The sequence below is a fragment of the Sinohyriopsis cumingii genome, chromosome 4, assembly GCF_028554795.1.
Source record: "Sinohyriopsis cumingii isolate HCF-2022 chromosome 4, ASM2855479v2, whole genome shotgun sequence".
In the NCBI taxonomy this organism is placed as follows: domain Eukaryota; kingdom Metazoa; phylum Mollusca; class Bivalvia; order Unionida; family Unionidae; genus Sinohyriopsis; species Sinohyriopsis cumingii.
This window is the reverse complement of record NC_142964.1, coordinates 115,352,319-115,374,358: the sequence shown is the minus strand read 5'-3', so window position 1 is coordinate 115,374,358 and position 22,040 is coordinate 115,352,319. Positions and strand designations below refer to the sequence as shown.

The 22,040-nt window shown below is 34.4% G+C and overlaps 1 protein-coding gene across 1 annotated transcript in view; it reads left to right on the top strand.

Moving 5' to 3' along the window:
- Positions 1 to 22,040, top strand: part of LOC149801930 (uncharacterized) — a 96,610-nt gene that overhangs the window by 47,688 nt on the left and 26,882 nt on the right. Inside the window, exons 10-13 of the mRNA XM_089956310.1 lie at positions 1,298 to 1,396; positions 3,896 to 3,986; positions 5,321 to 5,549; positions 19,263 to 19,359. Of these exons, the coding sequence (XP_089812436.1) occupies positions 1,298 to 1,396; positions 3,896 to 3,986; positions 5,321 to 5,549; positions 19,263 to 19,359 (516 nt within the window). The remainder of the gene's footprint in view (positions 1 to 1,297; positions 1,397 to 3,895; positions 3,987 to 5,320; positions 5,550 to 19,262; positions 19,360 to 22,040) is intronic.

Here is a 22,040-nt window from a genome sequence, read left to right as displayed (position 1 = left end):
ATATAAATTTCAGCAAGAGAAAGGTGAGTTTATATCATATGAAGCAGTCAGACTTGCATATTGTACATAACAGACCATTATGATTCCACCATTTACAGCAGAAATTTATAATTGTGCATAATTAATCTGAACTCAGCTTGTTGCTGAAATGAATAATAATGTGGAAAATTCTCAAATATCAGATGTTAAGAGTTTCCTGTTTGTGATTGTTGGAGCATCTGGTTGTTGAGACAAAAAAATATAAACTAATTTCTTTGAATAGTGTTAGGTATTTTTCTGTATGCTTTATATTGCTTTTCACCTGCCACTACTAGTGGACAAGTGGATAAAGTGTGTGACACACACACACACCTTTTGAGCTTGAGGTTATGAGTTTTGCACCCATTGGCAGGAAAAATATTTTTCCTCCATGATATCAAGTATAGTGTTATGTTTCATATGAATTTTTCAGATTTCAATTTCTGTACATGTAGATTTATAATCAGTTGATTTTTAATATTTTCATTCTGAAGATTGCCTGACAATGTCACCTGTGAAGCATTGTAAAAAAAAAGATTTAGGTTACAATTGATAAATATTTTATTGTTATTTTTTAAACTCACATTGGTGCATAATTCCTCAAACATAAGCAGAATCACAGAATACTTTTATGTCAGGAACATCTTTTTGATTTGGCATTATGTATCATAGATTATCTTTGTTAGAACTAGGAAATATTTACAATTAACTGAATGATGATGTTTTATTCAATATCAGAAAGTAAGCACATTGCTCCAAAAAGAGAAAATTATATAGATAAATTGGTACCTCTCTCTATCTTTTTCTCCCATGAGAGCATGCTACGTCAGATTGCATGGAGAGATGTCAGAGGTTTTCTTCCTTAATCCTCTTCACTCTCTACCCACCCCCACGTTGAAGCAAGAGTTTTCAATATCTTATAAGCTGCACTGTATTTAAACAACAATGATAATTTTACAGAATGTCAGATTGATTTCCAGAATAGCAAATGGGGCACATTTATTTAGATGATAAGTGCACTGAAGTCTAGTTTTCAAAAGCAGATTTTATTGAAAACCTAGTGTAACTGATGGCTGAGGATAGGTGTCCTTTCAATTTATGGTTTCATTATGCATGTATTTGTTATAATTATACTCATTCTGTAATAAAAGAAGCCACAATAAAATCTTCAAATGAGTTTTCTATATAAAATTGCATTTTAATATTGTGTGAAAATGAGATATTAACAGACAGTATCATATTGCATAATTATATTTTATTCTTCTGTTGCTTTTTTTAGCTTCTACAAGCAGACGTCATTTAATTGTATGGAAGTACAACCCCTCAGGCTGCATCACAGCTTTGAAATGCAAATCTCCTTTAGAGAGTGTCTGTTATAGTAAGTTTCACAAGAAATTAAGTAACACAGGGAGAAAATTTTACAATATGACAACAACTAAAAGCATCTTCCAAATGTTATAATATGACAACAAATAAAAACAGTATCTTCCAGCATACTTTTGCAGAAAAAATATGAATCCAAAACAAACAAAAAAGATGCTGAGAATTCACCATTTTTGTGGTGGTAGTTTTCCTGGATTTTTTATATTTGCTACAAACTACAGATTTAAGACATCAGCACACAGTAATCCTTGAGTGAAAATAAAAGTAATTTTTCTCATCAACAAATTTAAGTACCCCCAAAAAGTTACAATCTCAAGAATTGGTACTAAAGAAATTAATTTTTAGAAATAGTCCCCAAACAGTTGCTGAAAAAGAAAGCATGATACTCATAATTTGTATGCCTTGTAATCTGCTTCTGTGCTGAAAATGGCTTATCATATTGACAAATTATGTTTTGTTCTATGAAAGCCATGCCAAAAATGTTTATGTGAATTTTAAAACAATGGATTGAAATGTATTATTTTGTAAGCCACAGTACATGCTTGCTCTGCCTCGATATAGATTGAACATTTAACAGAAGTTTCATTTTTTTAAATATGATATTACTACATATATTCTGTTTGATACCAACGTTGAATAATTTGTGAATTTCTTTGCTTGGCTGTATGCATGTTGTATTGTTCAATGATGGTTAAGCTTTTACTTTAATTGAAATCAGCCATATATCCCAAAGAGAGTGCAGTTGAAAAAGTTTCATGTACTTACTTGTATATTTTACCAGGTTAGAAAGAGAGAATGTATCAACCTGTTATATTTGGGCCCTTTCCTTTTTATTCTCAGGCCAGCATCTTATGTTATAATAAAATTAAAAAACAACGTTGCAAACACACACTAGAAAATGGAACTTTCAGATACAAGATATGAATGTTTTTAGCTCTTCTGGCTGTAAGACCAAAGTATCTCATGGTTTGGCCCTAATTTTCTTTATGCATCATGTGTCCATCAATAATTGGTGTTTTAAAATTCTCAACAAATACCACCCGACAAATTTTGACTCAGTTTGATACAGAGCATACTGGCATAATAGGCTTCCAAACTTGTGCAAATGCTGAACTGCCATCAAATGTAGCCATCTTTTCTTAGCAAGAAATACTGAACAAAATTTGATCAAATTTGAAAGGAAGCATTCTGGCATAGAGTTCTTTAAGTGTTATACGATTGACTTCAATCTGTTTTCAGATATGGCCACTGTTTCTAATATAGAAAATTAGTTAATCGATTCTTCTAAAAAATGGCTCAACAGAATTTAACCAAATTTTACAGAATGTGTTCTGGCTTAAAGTTCTTTCTTCGGCAGAAAGCACCAAATGGTTCTTGCTAGAAATTCTATTATGAAAACATTTTGGATGCTTGACTTAGATTCTACTGAAAGCACATATAGTTCTTAGTATAAAATCTACTATAAATACATTTTGGATGCATGAATGATATTCTGCTCTACAAATTGGTTCTAATCCCAAAAAATAGTATGAGATTCTGCTCTACAAATTGGTTCTAATCCCAAAACAGTATGAGATTCCACTCTACAAATTGGTTCTAATCCCAAAGTTGTATGATCTTCCGCTCTACAAATTGGTTCTAATCCCAAAATAGTATGAGATTCTTTGCTGAGCACTTATTTTTCATGCTTTAAGCAAAAGAGAACCTTAGATCATGTTAAACTCAGAATATTTTAATTTTTTAAACTTGTATTCATTGTTTTCTTAATAATTCATGGTAGCAGTAGTTGTAATGCAGAATGCATGCAAATAATAATGAGTTAATTTCATTATCAAAGTCTTTCTATCCAAATAGCTGTAATGCAGAATGCATTATTGAAATCTTTATCCAGTTAGCTGTAATGCAGAATGAATTACTGAAATCTTTCTATCCAATTAGCTGTAATGCAGAATGCATTATTGAAATCTTTCTATCCAAATAGCTGTAATGCAGAATGCATTATTGAAATCTTTATCCAGTTAGCTGTAATGCAGAATGAATTACTGAAATCTTTCTATCCAATTAGCTGTAATGCAGAATGCATTATTGAAATCTTTCTATCCAAATAGCTGTAATGCAGAATGCATTATTGAAATCTTTATCCAGTTAGCTGTAATGCAGAATGAATTACTGAAATCTTTCTATCCAATTAGCTGTAATGCAGAATGCATTATTGAAATCTTTCTATCCAATTAGCTGTAATGCAGAATGCATTATTGAAATCTTTCTATCCAATTAGCTGTAATGCAGAATGCATTATTGAAATCTTTCTATCCAATTAGCTGTAATGCAGAATGCATTATTGAAATCTTTCTATCCAATTAGCTGTAATGCAGAATACATTATTGAAATCTTTCTATCCAGTTAGCTGTAATGCAGAATGCATTATTGAAATCTTTCTATCCAGTTACCCTGAACTATTTTTGTGGCTTAGTTTAATATTTCATTTTTTCAGCACGGAAAGTCCCAATCCTGATCTTCAGTGGGGACAGTGAAGGTGCTATTATTAAGTGGGAAAGGATGCAGTCCAACCACTTTATGTACAGGTATTTGGAATACCAAAACATGAACTTGTATTGATTTTTTGTGCTTCAAAGAATTGAAAATAAAACAGTCCTGTAAATTAATGCCCTAAAAGGCAAGTGGCTTTTGAAAAATGTGCTTCTATAAAGTAAACATAACTTTAACCAGAAATATGTATGTAAGATTAAAAAAAATCAACAAGCCAATTGAGCAAGTAGCTATATCAGATAGGGATGTTAAAGTTAGATATGTTCAGGGTACCTCCTTTCTGAAGTACTTTATATTTGCATTGCTGTTTATGGAAGCCATGAATGTGAGGAAGTCTTACACTGAGGGATGTTCTGTTTTATGATAATAGCACATTTAAACATGAAAATAGAGTAGTTAATGATGTAAAGTTATATGACATTTTGTCCTCATCGGCCAGGACAATATAATAAAGTTTATTCATTTTAATGGGATCCATGATCACACCAGCATTATAAGCCAGGAGTGGGGAGGGAGTAGTTTTTTAAAGAGTGGTTTTAAAGTTAGGGACCAGTTTGAAATGTAATGTAAATATCCACATAGATATACAGATCTGGTTTCATGCTCATTATAAGTGTGTACTCAAAGTTAATTTTTAGTTTGTTGGTAATAAAACCAGTGTTGAACTTACACAATTTTTTTAAGTCTGTACACAATCACAACACAAGATTTGATGATGGCCACTGTATTATATTTATTGGTATGGTTTACATTGAACAGTTCTATATTTTACATATTTAACATTTTTTGCTAATTTATTGAATTTTTATCTTTAATAAAAGTTCATATCAGTTTTGGTACGATCTGCTACTCTTGCATATAACCTTAACCATGAATAAGAACACCTAATGGACTCAGCAACTCTGCTGAAGTACAACTACTGTAAATTATGAATGTATCAATAAAAGGCACTGAACTGAAAGTAGTCCCCAGAATTTATCCCCAAAATGAATGTGTTAAAAAATTCCAGTGCGGTATCATGGGATCTTTACAGCAAATTACATGGCAAAAAATCTTGTTTTCAAACAAATTGGAATCTTATAAATGTAAATATGCAGCTTTCTGGGTAGCACCAAATATAAGAAAACATCCCCTACAATACACTCTCCACCACAGATAAACTGAAACACTATATATTTGCAGAAACACCCTTTACATCTTTACAGGAATGAGGTCATTATAAATAGGTGACCATGTGCTTATACATAAATTGGATCCGTTGTACCTCACACACACACACACACACACACACACACACAAATCTATTAGTTGAAGAAAAAAATTTAATACAGTTTTCTGGATTCAGTTTGACCTTTTCATTCCTTTTCAGTAAGGAGTATTTCACAGTTAGTGACTCTAAAATAAAGAAGAAGCGACGAGCAGGCAGTAAGCAGTTAGAATTACAGTTGGAACAGGAACAGGAACAGAAAAACCAGCAGGAGCAGGACCAGTCTGACAAGCAAGAGGATGAGGAGGAAAACGAGAATACCACCAGATCCGGCAACTCAATGAAGCATATCAAGAGTCACTACAGATATAATAAACCCTTCCTTCCACCTGTAAGTACAGGATATGGCCATTTCCTTTTGGTATTGAGGAAGTTTTACTTGTCAGATGATTGTTTTATTACATTCCTATATAGTTTTATGTGCAATACAGTTTAATGATGTTAGAAAGATAAGTTCACTTAATTACACCAGCTGATGTCATCTTGTTACCCCACCCTACCCCATCCCACCTCATATGTAACATAGAGAAGGGAGGAGTGTCTTTCTGTCCATCTGTCTGCTTGTAAGCATTTCTGTTTTATCTTTATTTCAGCCAAACTTGGTATTCATGCCATGCAAGTTGCCCAAAGGTGCTGTATGATGTTTAAATATTGGTAGTATAAAAATTGAGTTTTAGTGCCACATGTTTAACTAAAGATGATATCTTTTGAGTTTTAGTGCCACATGATGTTTAACTATAGGTAGTATCAAATTGAGTTCTAGTGCCACATGATGTTTAACTGTAACTAGTATCCAACTGAGTTCTAGTGCCACATGATGTTTAACTATAGATTGTATCAAATTGAGTTCTAGTGCCACATGATGTTTAACTGTACATAGTATCCAACTGAGTTCTAGTGCCACATGATGTTTAACTATAGATTGTATCAAATTGAGTTCTAGTGCCACATGATGTTTGACTATAGATGGTATCCAATTGAGTTCTAGTGCCACATGATGTTTGATTATACATAGTATCCAACTGAGTTCTAGTGCCACATGATGTTTGACTATAGATGGTATCCAATTGAGTTCTAGTGCCACATGATGTTTGACTATACATAGTATCCAATTGAGTTCTAGTGCCACATGATGTTTGACTATACATAGTATCCAACTGAGTTCTAGTGCCACATGATGTTTGACCATAGATGGTATCCATTTGAGTTCTAGTGCCACATGATGTTTTGACTATACATAGTATCCAATTGAGTTCTAGTGCCACATGATGTTTGACTATACATAGTATCCAACTGAGTTCTAGTGCCACATGATGTTTGACTATAGATGGTATCCAATTGAGTTCTAGTGCCACATGATGTTTGACTATACATAGTATCCAACTGAGTTCTAGTGCCACATGATGTTTGACTATACATAGTATCCAACTGAGTTCTAGTGTCACATGGTTTAATTAAGCTAAATTTATATGTGTTGCCTCTCAAGTCAAAACAGTTTCCAGAATGGATTTATTTCTTTCATGAAAGCCACGTATGAATTATATTGGCTGTTACAACCCCAGAAGAAGGTCATTTTACAAAATCTGCATGTATTTGCATTTCATTTGTGATCCATTCCATACTGTTTGTAAAAATGTCTATGTTACTAAAATTTATAGGTAAAAATAAAAATTGAAATTAAATAAAAAAGCGCCAATTTAGGGCTAAAAGCATGCTAAGATTTATATTGTGCCTCACATAAAAAGAAAGGAACTAACAGTAGTGCACTTGATAATTCCTAGGACAAGGACAGATAAAACAAAATAATAACACAGATATTAATTATGACCATCATGGGGGGGGGATTATTATTTACAGATATTAGATTTACAGTCTTTACTAATCAATGATAAAATTAACAATCTAAATACAATTATCATCTAAATGAATTAAAATTTGATTGTTCTCTTTCTGTGATTAGATATCTCATTCCATTGAATGGCAGCTGCATATCTAAAAGATTCTTTGCCACATGTTAAGGTTTTAATTCTTGGGATATCTAAAATATTTGAATATCAAAAATTGTAATATTTTTTTTTATAACATATCAAATAATCCAAACGTTTGGAAGTACACTGATTTAGAAATTTAAAAGTCTCAAGAGCCATAGCCTGAAGTCTGTGCACCTTCGGGGTTGGTATTTTAATTGTAAGTGTTTTTGATAACTGCTTATGTAATCATCATGCACAAATCTCAGAGCATGCTCTTGTATTTTTTCAAGTTTAGTATTTTTCATGTCACTGCAGAAATGACATTCAGTAAGACAAAAGTTGAAATTGGAAACGATTGTAGGCTTGTCGAGTCTAGTTAACTTCTGACCAGTTTGTTTCAAGACTGATAGTTATATTGAAGTTTACCTACAAAGATTTGTTTTGTGAATGATGAGCAGAATACTGACAGTTCAGTATTTACAATTTTCAAGAGGATTGTTCTTTTTAAAATGGAACTACTTGAACTTCCTGCAGATGATCAGGACAAATATTTGACTGTAATTAGGTCTGTAGCACGGCCAACAAGGATTGTTGTCATAGCTTTTAATAAACGCAGAGACGTCATTCAATTTGCATTAAATATAAAACAATATAATTGACTACAATAAGTTTAAAATACATTGTTGCAAGGTATCTGTCAGTAAATTGTATTACTTATTTTATTTCATTAAAATATGCATTGGACATGTACAGCCAGTGGTGATGATCTCTTCTCATCAATATCTGTTGTTTTTTATGTTTGCCTCACACAAGAACAATGTCAGAGCTGATAAGAAATAAAAAGTTGTCTGTCATTGTGAAGAATGTGATCCAGGATTATATGCAAAAGGACTTTTAACTGTAGAAATTTAGTCACAGCTGAAAAATAATAGATTATCAAATCCATTCATAAAATGAATCAGTTTTTCATCCCATTTTCATTTATAATTTATCTATTTGCATTTTGCACATTTTTCTTCAAAATGCACTCATCATTTCATTTATGTTCATTCTGAATTTTGTTTGTATTTATTCTGCATTCCCCTTTGCATTCATTCCGAATTTCATGTTTGTTTCACTTGTAAAATTTCCTGTTTTAGGGTCTGTCAGAAAAGAGGGAGAAAAGCATACATATGCATTTTGTGTGGGACAATAAATCCCACTCTTATGATCAGAATTTATGGGCAGGAACTAGGCCACATTCATGCCAATGTATTAAATCAGATTTCTCTATGTGACACCAGTACGATTATGTTTGTCTCATCTGCAACAAAAGTCAAGTGAGTCTTATGTGTCCATCAGCTTGTTTGCTGTTTTATTGTCCAACTCTGTGAGAAAACAATTTTTGTCAGGCTATATTACCTGTTTGCTTGGTTGAATTTTTATCAGACTTGGTAAATGTTTTCCCGAGATACAGATGTTTGTGGATAACCAGGGTACCTAAAACAGAGGAAAGGATCACAGGGATGGTGTATGATGTCAGTCAGCTTAGAGACTGTCATAAATTTTCTTTCTTATTCCACTTCCTAAGTAGAGACTTAAGCTATGGTCCCTTAGTCAGCAAGTAGAGCCCGTAGCTATGGTCCCTTAGTCAGCACATTTTTGCATCTATCCCAGTCTCCCTTTCCTTGTTGCTGTTTTTACCCCTTAGCATATTTTGCGAACAACTTGTAATTGTTTTATTTCTTAGATAGTAAGGTCTTCACTTTGAGCAAAAAGATAGATAACACTGGACAACAAATTTTTACAAAAGTCATGTTACTGAAATAAAATTAGTCAATTCTTATCAATTTTTATGTGCTGAACACGAATATGACAGTCAAATTGCAAAATTGGCTCTAGTTTTTTTGTAATCTGCAAGAAATTAATGTTTACATAACGAAATGCATTCCAATAGTAAAAGGTCAACTGTAATAGCCTACCTATAAAAAATCAAGTCATTGACTACATCTTAGATTTCTTCGCCTGTCTCTTGTACAGCTGTTCGGGAGCATCTCTGAGGAGTGTCCAGCAGTAGTCAGCCAGCATTGTAGTGGACCATTTTCCCTGGTATCTTTGTTCCATTGTTGCGATATCTTGATGAAAACGTTCGCCGTGTTCATCACTAACAATACCACAGTTGCTAGGAAAGAAATCCAAATGGGAATGAAGGAAGTGAATCTTTAGAGACATATTGCAGCCAAGTTTCTTATACTTCATCAACATGTCTTCTACTAGTTCCTTATAGTTTTCTGCCCTAACATTTCCGAGGAAGTTTGTAGAAACTAGGTGAAAAGCATTCCATGCTTGTTTCGCGTCACCTTCCAGCAAGTTGTTGAACCGGTCATCTTTGAAAAGCTCTCGAATCTGAGGACCCACAAAAACTCCCTCTTTAATCTTTGCTTCGCTGAGTCGAGGGAATTTTTCATGCAGGTATCGGAATGCTGGCAAAGTCCGGTCAATGGCTTTCACGAAGTTCTTCATCAAACCTAGTTTGATGTGAAGGGGTGGTAGCAAGATTTTCTGAGCCTCAACCAGAGCTGGGTGTTGGATATTCTTCTCTCCAATGGCTACATTCTGCCTGTGAGTCCATTCCTTCCTCATGTAGTGCATTTCCCTTGCTCGGCTATCCCACTCGCATAAGAAACACATGTATTTTGTATATCCTTGCTGCAGTCCCATTAAAAGGGCAACTACCTTCAAATCACCACAGAGGTGCCAGCTGTACTTGTTATACTCAATGGAATTCAGTAGCTGCCTTAAGTTATCGTATGTCTCTTTCATGTGGACAGCATACGCTACTGGAATAGATGGAAGAATGTTTCCATTGTGCAAAAGCACAGCCTTGAGACTCAGTTTCGAAGAGTCCACAAATAGTCTCCATTCTTGTGGGTCATGAGTGATTTTTAAAGCATTCATGAGGCCCTCAATATCGGAACAGAATATCAGATTACTTTCCTTTCTGAAGAAAGGCTCCAATTGCTGGTGGCGCTTTCGATATGCAGTAATTGTGACATCTTCTTCTAGAAGATTCCATTGTTGGAGTCTTGATCCTAGCAATTCTGCCTTGTTCTTTGATAAGTCCAAATCACGAATCAGGTCATTTAGTTCTTCCTGTGTTATTCTGTGTGGGGTTGATGATGCACCACAGTGAAAATCTGGATCACTGCATGCTGATGGACCAGGAGAAGAACAGGTCGACTCACCTTTGTCTTCGTCAGATGAATCAAGAGAATATTCTGCTGGAGGTTCTGGAATAGGAAGTCCCTCACCATGTGGAACTGGTCTCAATGCAGACGGAATGTTTGGGTAGACTATTCTCGACTTCTTTCGCTTCGTTATTCCGCCGGAAAGAGGAGGAACCAAGCAGAAGTAACAGTCATTTAGGTGGTTGCTTGGCTCTCTCCACACCATTGGGACTGCAAACGGCATTGATGACCTTTTGCAATTCAACCACTGTGAAAGCTGTGTTGTACATGTAGCACAGCATATATGCGGAGCCCAAGGCTTGTCTTGGTCACCAACCTTGCATCCGAAGTAAAGATGATATGCCTTCTTCACTTGAGAATTGATACTTTTCTTCTGGTTGGCAAATGTCACTTCCCCACAAATATAGCAAAAATTGTCCGCGGTATTAACACACTTTCGAGGCATTACTGTTCTTTATTGTACGTAAATGGATAAAATAATAAGTTTTATGTAACAGTAGCTTGAACTGTCTCGCACAATGTCTAAAATATTTTAAATGCTGAACCTATCTGATTGGGCTTTATATAGTACACTGCTTACGTCAGCTTCAGCAGCCGCCTGGCATTAGTATAATAGGCCTACACATGTATAGTACACTGCTGACGTCAACTTACTTCAGCAGCCGCATGGCATTAGTATTGCATTGCATCAGAAAATGATGCAATCAGCTGTGGATGATGTGAGCATGATGGTATTATGCAATGTTACATCATTATTCCGGATGTTGCTGCAGTCCTACTGGAGAAATTTACACAGTGAAACATAGAAAATGAGGTATATGAATATCTTCAAAACGAGAGCCAATACAAATTTTTCACGGTTATATTCGTGTTCGGCACACCAAAATACTACAGATTAGGGCCTTTTCAAGTCAGTAATGATTTCACTGTTGACCAGTGTAACCAGTCTTGCATAGAAATATATTTTAAAGGGATTGTAAAGTACCTAACTTTTAACTTTTATTTTCATGCTCATACATTCAAGAAATGACATTACTTTCTAATCTGAAACTTTTCTATGAAACTTTGTATTCATATTTTTGTTTTCTCTGTATACACCTCATGCAGATACTTGTCATGCCTTTTGTTTTAGGTGCCTCCAGTGAGTAAGGTGTTAAAAATGCTTTTAGTTTTCATGTCTTTTCTTGTGAAGAGCTGCAGCCAGATTACTTTTATTCTAGATGATTTGAAAATGTAGGTGATCAACTGAAATTTAGTGAGAAAATGGGCACATATGTATACACTTTTTTTGTCTATATTTTTGTTCCACTTTCATAAATGATTATGGCATAAAAATCAATTTATCAGCATTAGTGTTTTACAGGTCAAATTTTGCAATAATTTTTTTAAGATGAAGCTGATCCTATGCCAGGATCATGCAGTAGTAACATGCCTGCTTTGTGCAAGACTAAAGTGGTTGCCCATCTTGAGGTTGTTTGCTTTTGTGAAATCAACTTTTGCTGCGCAGCTCTATGTGATGTCATCATTACATGATGATATCATCAATCTGATTCACTTTATACCTAGGTATATCATAGTGATATGTATTCAGGGATAGAATGGCGTAAAATGTTGTGGCTGTGGCTTATGTCTCTTATTAAATAAATGCTTATACAATTTACATAATCACAATAACCATTCTGGGAAAGAAAGCAGTAAAAAGTCTGCAAAAAGTATATGAGACCTTGATAAATCTTTAATGATTATAATCTTTCGTAGGTCAGCTGCACTTTCATTTTGTTGCATTCTGAAAACATTCATTATCTACACACCCTAGTTGTTTGATAATAATATTACCTGTATCTGTTGACCCAAGTGAAAACATTAATTTGATAATTCAGTAACTCCAGTGAATAGAGCTTTTTTTGTGGTGGATATGATTTAATTTTGTATGTGGGTAATGAATATCCATAAAATTCAATCTGCCACAGAAAGTAGTATTATTGATTGGTTGTTAAGACAAACAGTATCACCCCATGAAATTTTCTATTTACTGTTTACTCCCAAAACACTTAATTCCATCCCCACCAATATTTATAATTTTAATGTTATATATATAATTCTAAAATGAGTACAATGTATATTTACTTATGTGATAGGTCTAGTTGCAAACAATTTAGACTCTAATCACTCATGACATAATAAGCTGGTAGATCAGGGTCTGTGTTGTTTGTTGTACTGATTACACCTAAAGAGGAACTACTTAGACCCAGATCTGCTGGAGCAATTTGTGATGGCAGATCTGAACCTATACATTTTGCAGTTGGACCTGGCATTGAAGGAAGTAATTATATGGTATATCAAAATGTTTTTATCACTAACAGTTTATAAGAATGTAGTCATGATTGTATGAAAATAGTCTTATTATAAATACTAACTTTTCATACTTTTAATTTCTTCAGTATGTAACAGTTTTTGCATTTTGGCAACTTTTATCTTAATTTTTACTTTTTTCCACTGAAATATTTCTTGGAAAACTTGCAAAAACTGGTCTTTTATAGATGCACATTTTTCACTGTAAATCTACATACCGGTAATTGGATGAAATGTAATAGTTTCTTGAATACACTTTTTCCACATAAAGGAATATTATATGATCCTTTATTTATGCTTAAAGGAGACCAGAAACCAATGGAAATATTGGATAATAATAAAGGTACTATAGCAGTAAACCTTATTCTGAAGTATCATCTGCGACCGAAATGCCAATATTAAAATATTGGCCTCTCTTCTAGGAGCTGAATTTCCGTGACCTCGTATGCAAAATTTCCGCGCCTATTCGGTTACTTTCGGGATGTGACGTCATAGTAGCGACTCCAGCAGCCCAAGTGGGAGTTGCCAGAGTAAAAGACAATACCGTTTTGCGTTGCTTACGGGTGTAATAAAACATTAAGAAAAGCCAGTGGACAACATTTTTTTTTCTTTTCCGAAAGATAAAGGCATACTGAAAGAATGGATACATTATTACAGACGAGTCGATTTCAAAGCAACACCATACAGCCCTATGTGCTCGTTACATTTCTCAAAGAACTGTTACGACAGGGATTCTGAAAAAATGGCAGCTCAAGGATACGCAAACGCTAGGCTTAGACAAAAAGTTGGCTCTGTTCCAGACATAACGTTGAATATTTTAAATCCTGGGAAAAGTGTTGAACGTGCGAGTTACGAAAATAGGCAGAAGGCCGAGTAAGTGACCACAAAATGCAACAATCAATTCACAGATTTTTTATCTACACCAGCAGTGCTAAAAATAAATCGGATAGCCCGACACCCTGGGTCCCTCTGGTTTTAGTTCCGGCCCATCCTGTATTCAAAATGAGGTGCCCGTCAGGCTTGTCGAAACAAAAATTGTTTGCCTGAGGAAACTTTGATCGCGCTGGTGAAATTAGTAAATGTATTTTCAAGATGTTGACATGCATGCCTTAACATGGCACAATCTAAATCAAATCAATACTGTCCAAGGTGAAATTTAGATTTGATTTTAATCAAATGGAGGCTTTGCCAAAAATAATATTCTAAACCTGTCGTGTTTCGAGAAAACACAATTTTCAGTAATCTTATAAAAATTACAAATTTTTAAAAAAAATCATTGTATACATGTAGTATGCATAAACGGTAATCTGTAATGATTGGAACTGATATAAAATTATTCCTTGGGCAGTTTAAATAACAGCGATTAAAAGAAAAGAGGTCAAAGTTTCACATTAAATGGCTGACAATAGAAACTGGGGGGGGGGACTATTGACCCAACCCCTTGCCCCAATGTGCGAGCGCCCATGGGACGTACCTTTTCTCCATGTGATACGCCTTATTATTCCCCCAGGACAAGCCCATTTTGCATATTCTGGTCAGCTCTGGCTAAATTGCAAAATAGCTAAAGTTTTGATTTAAGTACGCAAACAATAAAGCCGATGTGACCGTTCCGGTGGCCTAATGGTTAGAGCGTCCGCCTCGGATGCGGGAGGTCGTGGGTTCGATCCCCGGCCGAGTCATACGAAAGACTTTTAAAATGGTACTAACAGCTGCCTCGCTTGGCGTTCAGCATTAAGAGGTTAGTGTTAGGACTGGTCGGCCTGGTGTCAGGATAATGTGACTGGGTGGGACATCATGCTACATGTCTGCGGCATGATGCCCCAGTGCTAGACATCACTATAAACTGCCACATTGCAGACATCGTAGCGATATGACTGAAAAATTGTTAAAGCTACGTTAAAAATCAAAATCACATCACATCACAATAAAGCCGATGTGACTGATGAACATATTCCATCCTTGCATTGATCTTGTGAAAAGGACTGCCCTTCGGACATACTTCAAAGAAACCCTGTTCGACAGTGTGTGTGTGTGTAAGCACCAGCAATTGATTGCCAAAATAAACGATGCCTATTTTGTTGTTACTTACGATGCCATGGACTTCAGGTTTAAGTCTTAATGCATGTAACACTGTTTGCTGAACAAAATATTTATTCAGAATTAGTTCTTTAGGGCCACATATACTGCATGGTATATTTTGTTTTATTCCTTTTAATTTAATTATGGTAATTAAACTTTACATATACGGTCGAGGAATGTCATGTGTTAACTGGCCGAGTTTCTTTGGCGGAAATGGAGATGCGATTTTTGTTTGCAGAGAAAATTTCACAGTGATCATTCATTTAAGCTAATTGGTGACAATTGTATTCTTTTAATTTTGTTATACTATAGTACTGTTGTAGTTGTTTAAAAACATCTGAAATTTACTTGAATAATGTTTAATTTTCACGTTCTATTTACTGAAGAAGAAAAAAAAAAGAAAAAAAATGTTGTGTGATATTAATTATTTCGTCCAGTGCCGGATTTAGACGTGTGTGCGTGTGATTTGAATTTTTAACGTAGCTTTAACAATTTTTCAGTCATATCACAACGATGTCTGCAGTGTGGCAGCTTAGACTGTGGATTGCATACGTTATATCTATTTATAAACGGTTTGGGGTTGGTTTTTTCTTCTTCTGACAAATGAAAATTGACAGACATAATGTAATTATCGGGACTTCGCTGCGAAAAATTTAGAGATATTACGAGATCGAGATGTAGATGAGGAAATACCCCCAAAATCAGGAGGTTTTTCTCCCGGCTTGAGAGTTGACAGGTATGAACTGTCCGGGCTTGTGGAATTTCAGTCAGGGCTTGAGTTTATTTAAGTCACCTGCCCGGGGCCTGTGCCTAAACAAATTCTTTTAACACTGACCAGTACAGTACATAAACTATTATATCAGACTGCAGATTCAAGTTTTGAATGTGCAACCCAAATGTGGTCTCCTTCCGTCTGCCTCGCTCGCCAATGTTTATGTTTGTATTCGAGGACTGGCTAGTATTGCGTCACGGTACCACGTGATCTGTCGTCTCATTAAAACTCGGAAAAACTCGGCAATTTACGGAATCGTGGTATCTTCCATGCAATAAAATCACTACCCGCTTACGATATTTAATTTATAAACATGTCAGTCGAATTAAAATCTGTAGAGAATTACATACGTAGAAGGAAAATTTTGATTTCTAGTCTCCTTTAAGTCTATTTTCAAGAAACTTTGATACTGTGAATTCATTAATTTTTGTGGTTATGCATTTTTGTGGTTTTGCAACAAATGACATTTTGTTGGAACTTGAATTCATGGATGGGGGGAAGGGCATCTTATTGTCTCCTTTGTTAGTTAAGTCATTATATTCTTGGTTTTTAGCAGCCACAAAATTCACCAAAAAAAGTGTCTCACTAAAAACAATGAATTTATAAAAATTTGTTGAAATAGGCTGTTTCATTAAAACATTTTTGACCAAGGGAAGGCATTATTAATGTGGTATTGTCACTTGCAGTTACAAGTTAGAAATCTGTATCATTTTTAAAAAACTCTTTGAGCAATCATAGTACCATAGCATATATTAAAAAAAGATAAACTACCTTCCCTGGATAACACATATGTCAAAATGGAACAGTCCTATGATAATTTTATTCCAAGACATACAAATGTTTGAAGTGCATAATGAATGAAACCCAGACTTTGAAACATCGAGTTGGTTTTATGTTGCTGCTTTTTTTAAAAATTACATATTATATGATGTCTTTTGTGCAGTTGTTCATCATTCTTCATTTGATATATTTTCTCAAGTAAATTCTAGTGAATTTTTGTTATTTTAGAAAGAACAATGATGAACAGTGGTTGACTGAGTATAACATTTTCTTTTTAAATCATATCTTACAGTGGTTGACTGAGTATAACATTTTCTTTTTAAATCATAGCTTATTCAGCATGTTTAATATAAAATACAGAATATAAGAGGTGAAAGCAATCATGCTGATAGCATCTTCCCTAACAAAGAGTCATTCATTGAGCCGCTTCAGTCCTCATTGATCCTTTGGCAGATGTAGATACATGTAGTCAAAACTGTTTTGAACAAGTTCCCTCATTTGGGCAATTGAGTACTGATTGTAGCAAGTGAAATGGGTTGACCAATGTGAGAACTAGTTACATGACCTGCTTGGCATTCTGTATGTTGATTTCCATGATGTTCACATGCCTAGACTTGAAAGAAAACTTGTGTGTGAAAAGTTAAATTGGAGAAACTTACATACAGTTTTTTGTGTAACAAGCAGTCTGATAGGATCAGTTTCTTTGAGCTGTATTCAGTAATATAGTGGAGCAGTAGATACTATTTCAGCTAGTTACATATGCTAAAGTTCAATGGGTAATTATAAGTAGATAAATCATAAATGACTAGCAAAGATGTGGTGATAGTGGCTTTGTTTGATTTTTTTTACTTTGCTTTTGGCTTCATTGATTAGATATTTTTATATGAAAGTTGTCTATTTTTTAAAAATGTGTTCTTCTAGATTGTCATTAGCTGATGGAAATATCTTTTACTTTATTTTGAAAGCATACTTTGCTTTGACTGTTCAGAAATACATACACGAGACAGAACCAATATATCAAATCAGCCAGTTTCAGAAATTTGATCACTTAACTGTCATCTAAATCAGTAGTTGTTTTTAATCAACATAAAGTTTATGTGTTTTAAGGGGAGTGAAAACAAAACAAGTGCATTTTTTTGCGATGATATGTATTCTCACTGATGACACTGAACTTCTGACCTCTACACATATTTTCAACTTCTCTGACCTGGGGGTGGGGACGAGGACTAGGACTTGAGTGACAGTTTGAGTTATCCTTGTACACTGGCATGAAAATCTTTGTGCAGTCCCTGATTCTGGAGAAACTTTTAATCAGTGTGGTAAAATATTCTGCAGTGAGGAATTGTAAATTGTGCTCTGCCACTAAATTTGCAAAGAAAGTATCTTGCAGATGCAACACTATCCACTTCTGATAGCCTCAACAGGCCTTCAAAGTGGGTGTGTTTGTTACAGAAGAATCATTGTTCCTTTGTGATAGTGTCTGTATACAGCTGGCAATATCATTTATTCCTCCTTTTCTATGTATCTGCACACAATTGAACTTGGATTTCAAAGTATTACTGAACTTTCTGTAATATTTCTTAGCCTGTGTTTTCTTAGCATTGGGAGAAATCACATGTTTTGTCATTTTGACACAAATTGACCAAAAAAATTAAAACTGCCATTAAATAATCTTAAAAAATAAAAATGCTTACTCAAGTGTTTCTGCAAAAATCATGTTTTAGTCAGTCTCTCCTTTTTATTTCACTGCAAGCAAAAGTTGGGTGATTTTTAATTAAAGATCTGAAAGCCATTATGGAGCACCTTTCTGATCCTTTCATTATTTATAAAACTTAGAAAAAAAGATTCTGCCTTTGGCTTTAAATTCTCCAAATTACAGCAATAGAATATCAACTTACAGCTATTTGTGTACATGTTAGTTGTTGTTTGACACTGCTTAATCTGACTATTTGAAGTGCATCATTGCCTATCTCTGGTAGAATCACATGTATGGACTACATTTGCACAGAAAGTTACATTACAATGTATCTTGCTTTTATATTATAATAAAAAAGTGTGTTTTATGTATTACATTTCTGGATTAATCTACCACAGTTTTTGTATGAAGAACACTATGTAATGAGACACTAAAGTGTAGGTTGGTATTTTTACTATCAGATCAGATTTACACCATTTGTTCTTGCATGAATGTACATCCGATTGCTAATGGTGTGGAGACAGATTTGCCATTACATTATGTGTTGGCAGATCAGTGTATCCACTGTTACCTAAAATTGGATAACAATGGATGATTTGCCAGCACATTGTAGTCCAGCAGATCTGAGTCATTGCTGTTCACAGTAAATGTATTACACAGGAGGAAATATGATAAATCTGCAAATAATGTTCATGTCAGATTATTAGTTGAAAAGAAGGAGATTGGATTAAGGTAACCACAGTGCTTACTCTGCTTCTCAGAATGAAATTTATGATCTCATTGATATGATCAATATGATCTCAATAGTGTGATCATTTATAATCTCACTGATGTGATCATTTATGATCTCATTGATTTGATAATTTATGATCTCATTGATATGAAATAATTTTTTATCTGAGTGTATTATTATTTTGCCATTAACACAGAAAATTTGTACATTTATGATTCTGGATTGCTTGGATCCTATGGTATGTGCTAAAAACCACTTATTTTAAGAGACCATTTGTCTTTAGAGACCACAACATTTAATTTTATTTTTGATGCTTTAGATGTGAAAAAACTTGCCTTAAAAGGACCACTTGCCATCAGAGGCCATTTTTGGGGGTTCCCTTAAGAAAGGTCTCACTGTATGTATATATTTTCAAAATGATTTGTTTCATTACAGGTATCTACTCATAATCACCCAAATACAACAATTTTGAAAATTGTCTTTGTGGAAAGTTTGGACTATATACTGGCAGCCTCAGAGGACATGAATATCTGTAAGTTTACAGACTGGTTTATTTGATTTGAAGAGCTATTGTTATGAAGTTTGTTGCTTCCTGATGTGCTTCTGTATAAAAAATCCAGCTGCAAATAGCACAAACCCAGATCTGCCATTGCATAATGAAATGGCAGACTGGTACTTTGTTTGCTCTACTTCTGATTTTCAGTAAATAAAATGTTAGCTTTATTTTTCAGGTGAAGATCTGAATCTATACTGTTGACATTATGGCACATTGTACATAAGTAAAAATGGCACTGAATATGTATAGTCTACATCTGCTGTTCCTCCATATGGTATACTGTCACCCTCACTTATCTCCAACAAATTTCCCAGAATGCATTATCTCCTTTTCGTTTAATTCCCATGTCATACTTCCACACATGCTTTCTGCAGTCCAGCAGCCTCATTAAATCTGGATAAATATATTTCTTCAATTTAATTGCCATTGTTATATTGCCAGTTGACTTTGATATGCATGGATATGCATGACGTCCGATAAATCTGAATGACAGTGTTCTATATTGACTGTACTCAGGATGGACACAGCTGAAATTCGACACAGATTTCATTTTTAAAAATAAGATTTTCTTAACTCTTTTAGGGATTACTTTTGTACTGGCAGATTGGTTCGTAATTCAATATGCACTTTTGTAAATAGACAACAAACTTATTTAAGCATTATACTGATGGCTAATTTTCACAAAAGTCTTCCAGTTAGGAATTAGCCGTTTGCTACACACTTTGCCTTACATTATGGAGCTGTAGTTTTCATAAAATGGTGCTGAGTGTGGAGTAAGAATAGAACAATTCTCCGTGACTAAATTGAGTTGAATTTTGTTGTTTAAAATCATTTCTCTCTTGTTTTTCTTTTTTTTTGCATTTAAAATATATCTGTATATTTCTCTATTTATTTATGATACAGGTTGACAAGTCCAGATTGTATTATCAAAATTTTGCCATGTTGTGGTGTCTTAATGATAATAATTGTATCATGTGTATTTACATATTATTTTACCAAATTTTAAATAACAGATTTATACATGCTTACAGATATAATCATAGAGCTGTGGCCCAGACTTTTTCCTGAAATTAAAATGTTGCCCATTAGATGTATCTAAATGATTTTAATCTAATACAGGATAGTCGCAGGTGTACAAATTATTGGGTGATTATGTGTAATTAAGGTCTGACTCTTACATTATAATTTTTATATTTGTGTGATGTTTTTTAAATATATTATGTTTCATTAACAGCGTGTCCAAAAAGGCTAAATGACTAAGTACTGTATATACTTGCTTATAAGTCCAGTCAAACTGCAAACAACAAATAGAATTATCTGCTATAGTATGCATCTGCAGACCAGGGTATATATTGTTTGTTCTGCTGATTACTCCTAACAAATTGCACAGACCAAGATCTGCTTGCACGTTATGCGACATTAGATCTGAGCCTGTGTAGTTTGCAGTTGGACTTGACTTATAAGTGAGTATGTATGGTCATATTTCAGATGTTTTGTTTTAGGGCATTCATTAGTTAGAATCAATGTTACATAAATACAGCAGAAGTGTAGAAATTTTGATAATGTAAATTAAAACCATATAGAAGGAAAAACCTTATTCCAGAATGTGTGTGTGTGTGTGTGCATGTGTGTGTGTGTGTGTTTATGTGTGTGATTTGGGATTTTAACATAGCTTTACAAATTTTTTAGTCATAATACTATGATGTTTGCATTGTGGCAGTTTTTAGTGATGTCTAGCACTGGGACATCATGCTACAGACATGTAGCATGGTGTCCCACCCAGTCACATTATCCTGACAAAAGGCCGACCAGTCCTAACACTAATCCCTTAATGCTGAGTTCCTATTGAGTCAGCTGTTAGTACCATTTTTATAAGTCTTTGGTATGACTCGGCTGGGATTCAAACTCACGACCTCCTGCACCCAAGGCAAACACTCTAACCACTAGGACACCAGAGTGGATTCGTTTGTAAAATCTGTGATGTGATGGATAATATAAATTTAAAAATGTGATATTAGAATATTTGTGTTTCCAAATGAGGGCAGTATCACTCCAATTTTAGTCTTGTGTACAAGGGCTATAATGATAAATGTATATGCTGAAAATTATATAAATTTATATTTCATGTCGATATAACAATTTGCTAGTGAGTTACCACAAAAGCTGTATAACAATTAAATCAGTCTGTGATAAAAACATAGGGAATGATAAAGGTTGTAATTCTTTGTGTGCTTTTACCCATTTTCTTAATCTTTTCATGCAAATTCTGTTTCAAAATCATGTAAGACAAGTCCTAAATTTTAATATTGTCCTAGGGCATGTAATATAATTGGTGTTCAGTAGGCCAGCACCTTAATCTAATCATGAGAACTCCAAGTATGGCAGTCCCATTGATGGCATTTGACATTTTCAGTTTTAGTTAAAATTTCCACACAATCTTGTTAGTACAGCTAGTCTTGTGGTGGCCTAGTGGTTAGAGCATCTGCCTCAGATGCAGGAGGTCGTGGGTTTGATCCCCGGTCGAGTCATACCAGAGACTTTCAAAAATGGTACTAACAGCTGACTGGGTGGGACATCATGCTATATGTCTGCGGCATGATGCCCCAGTGCTAGACATCACTATAAACTGCCACATTGCAGACATCGTAGCGATATGA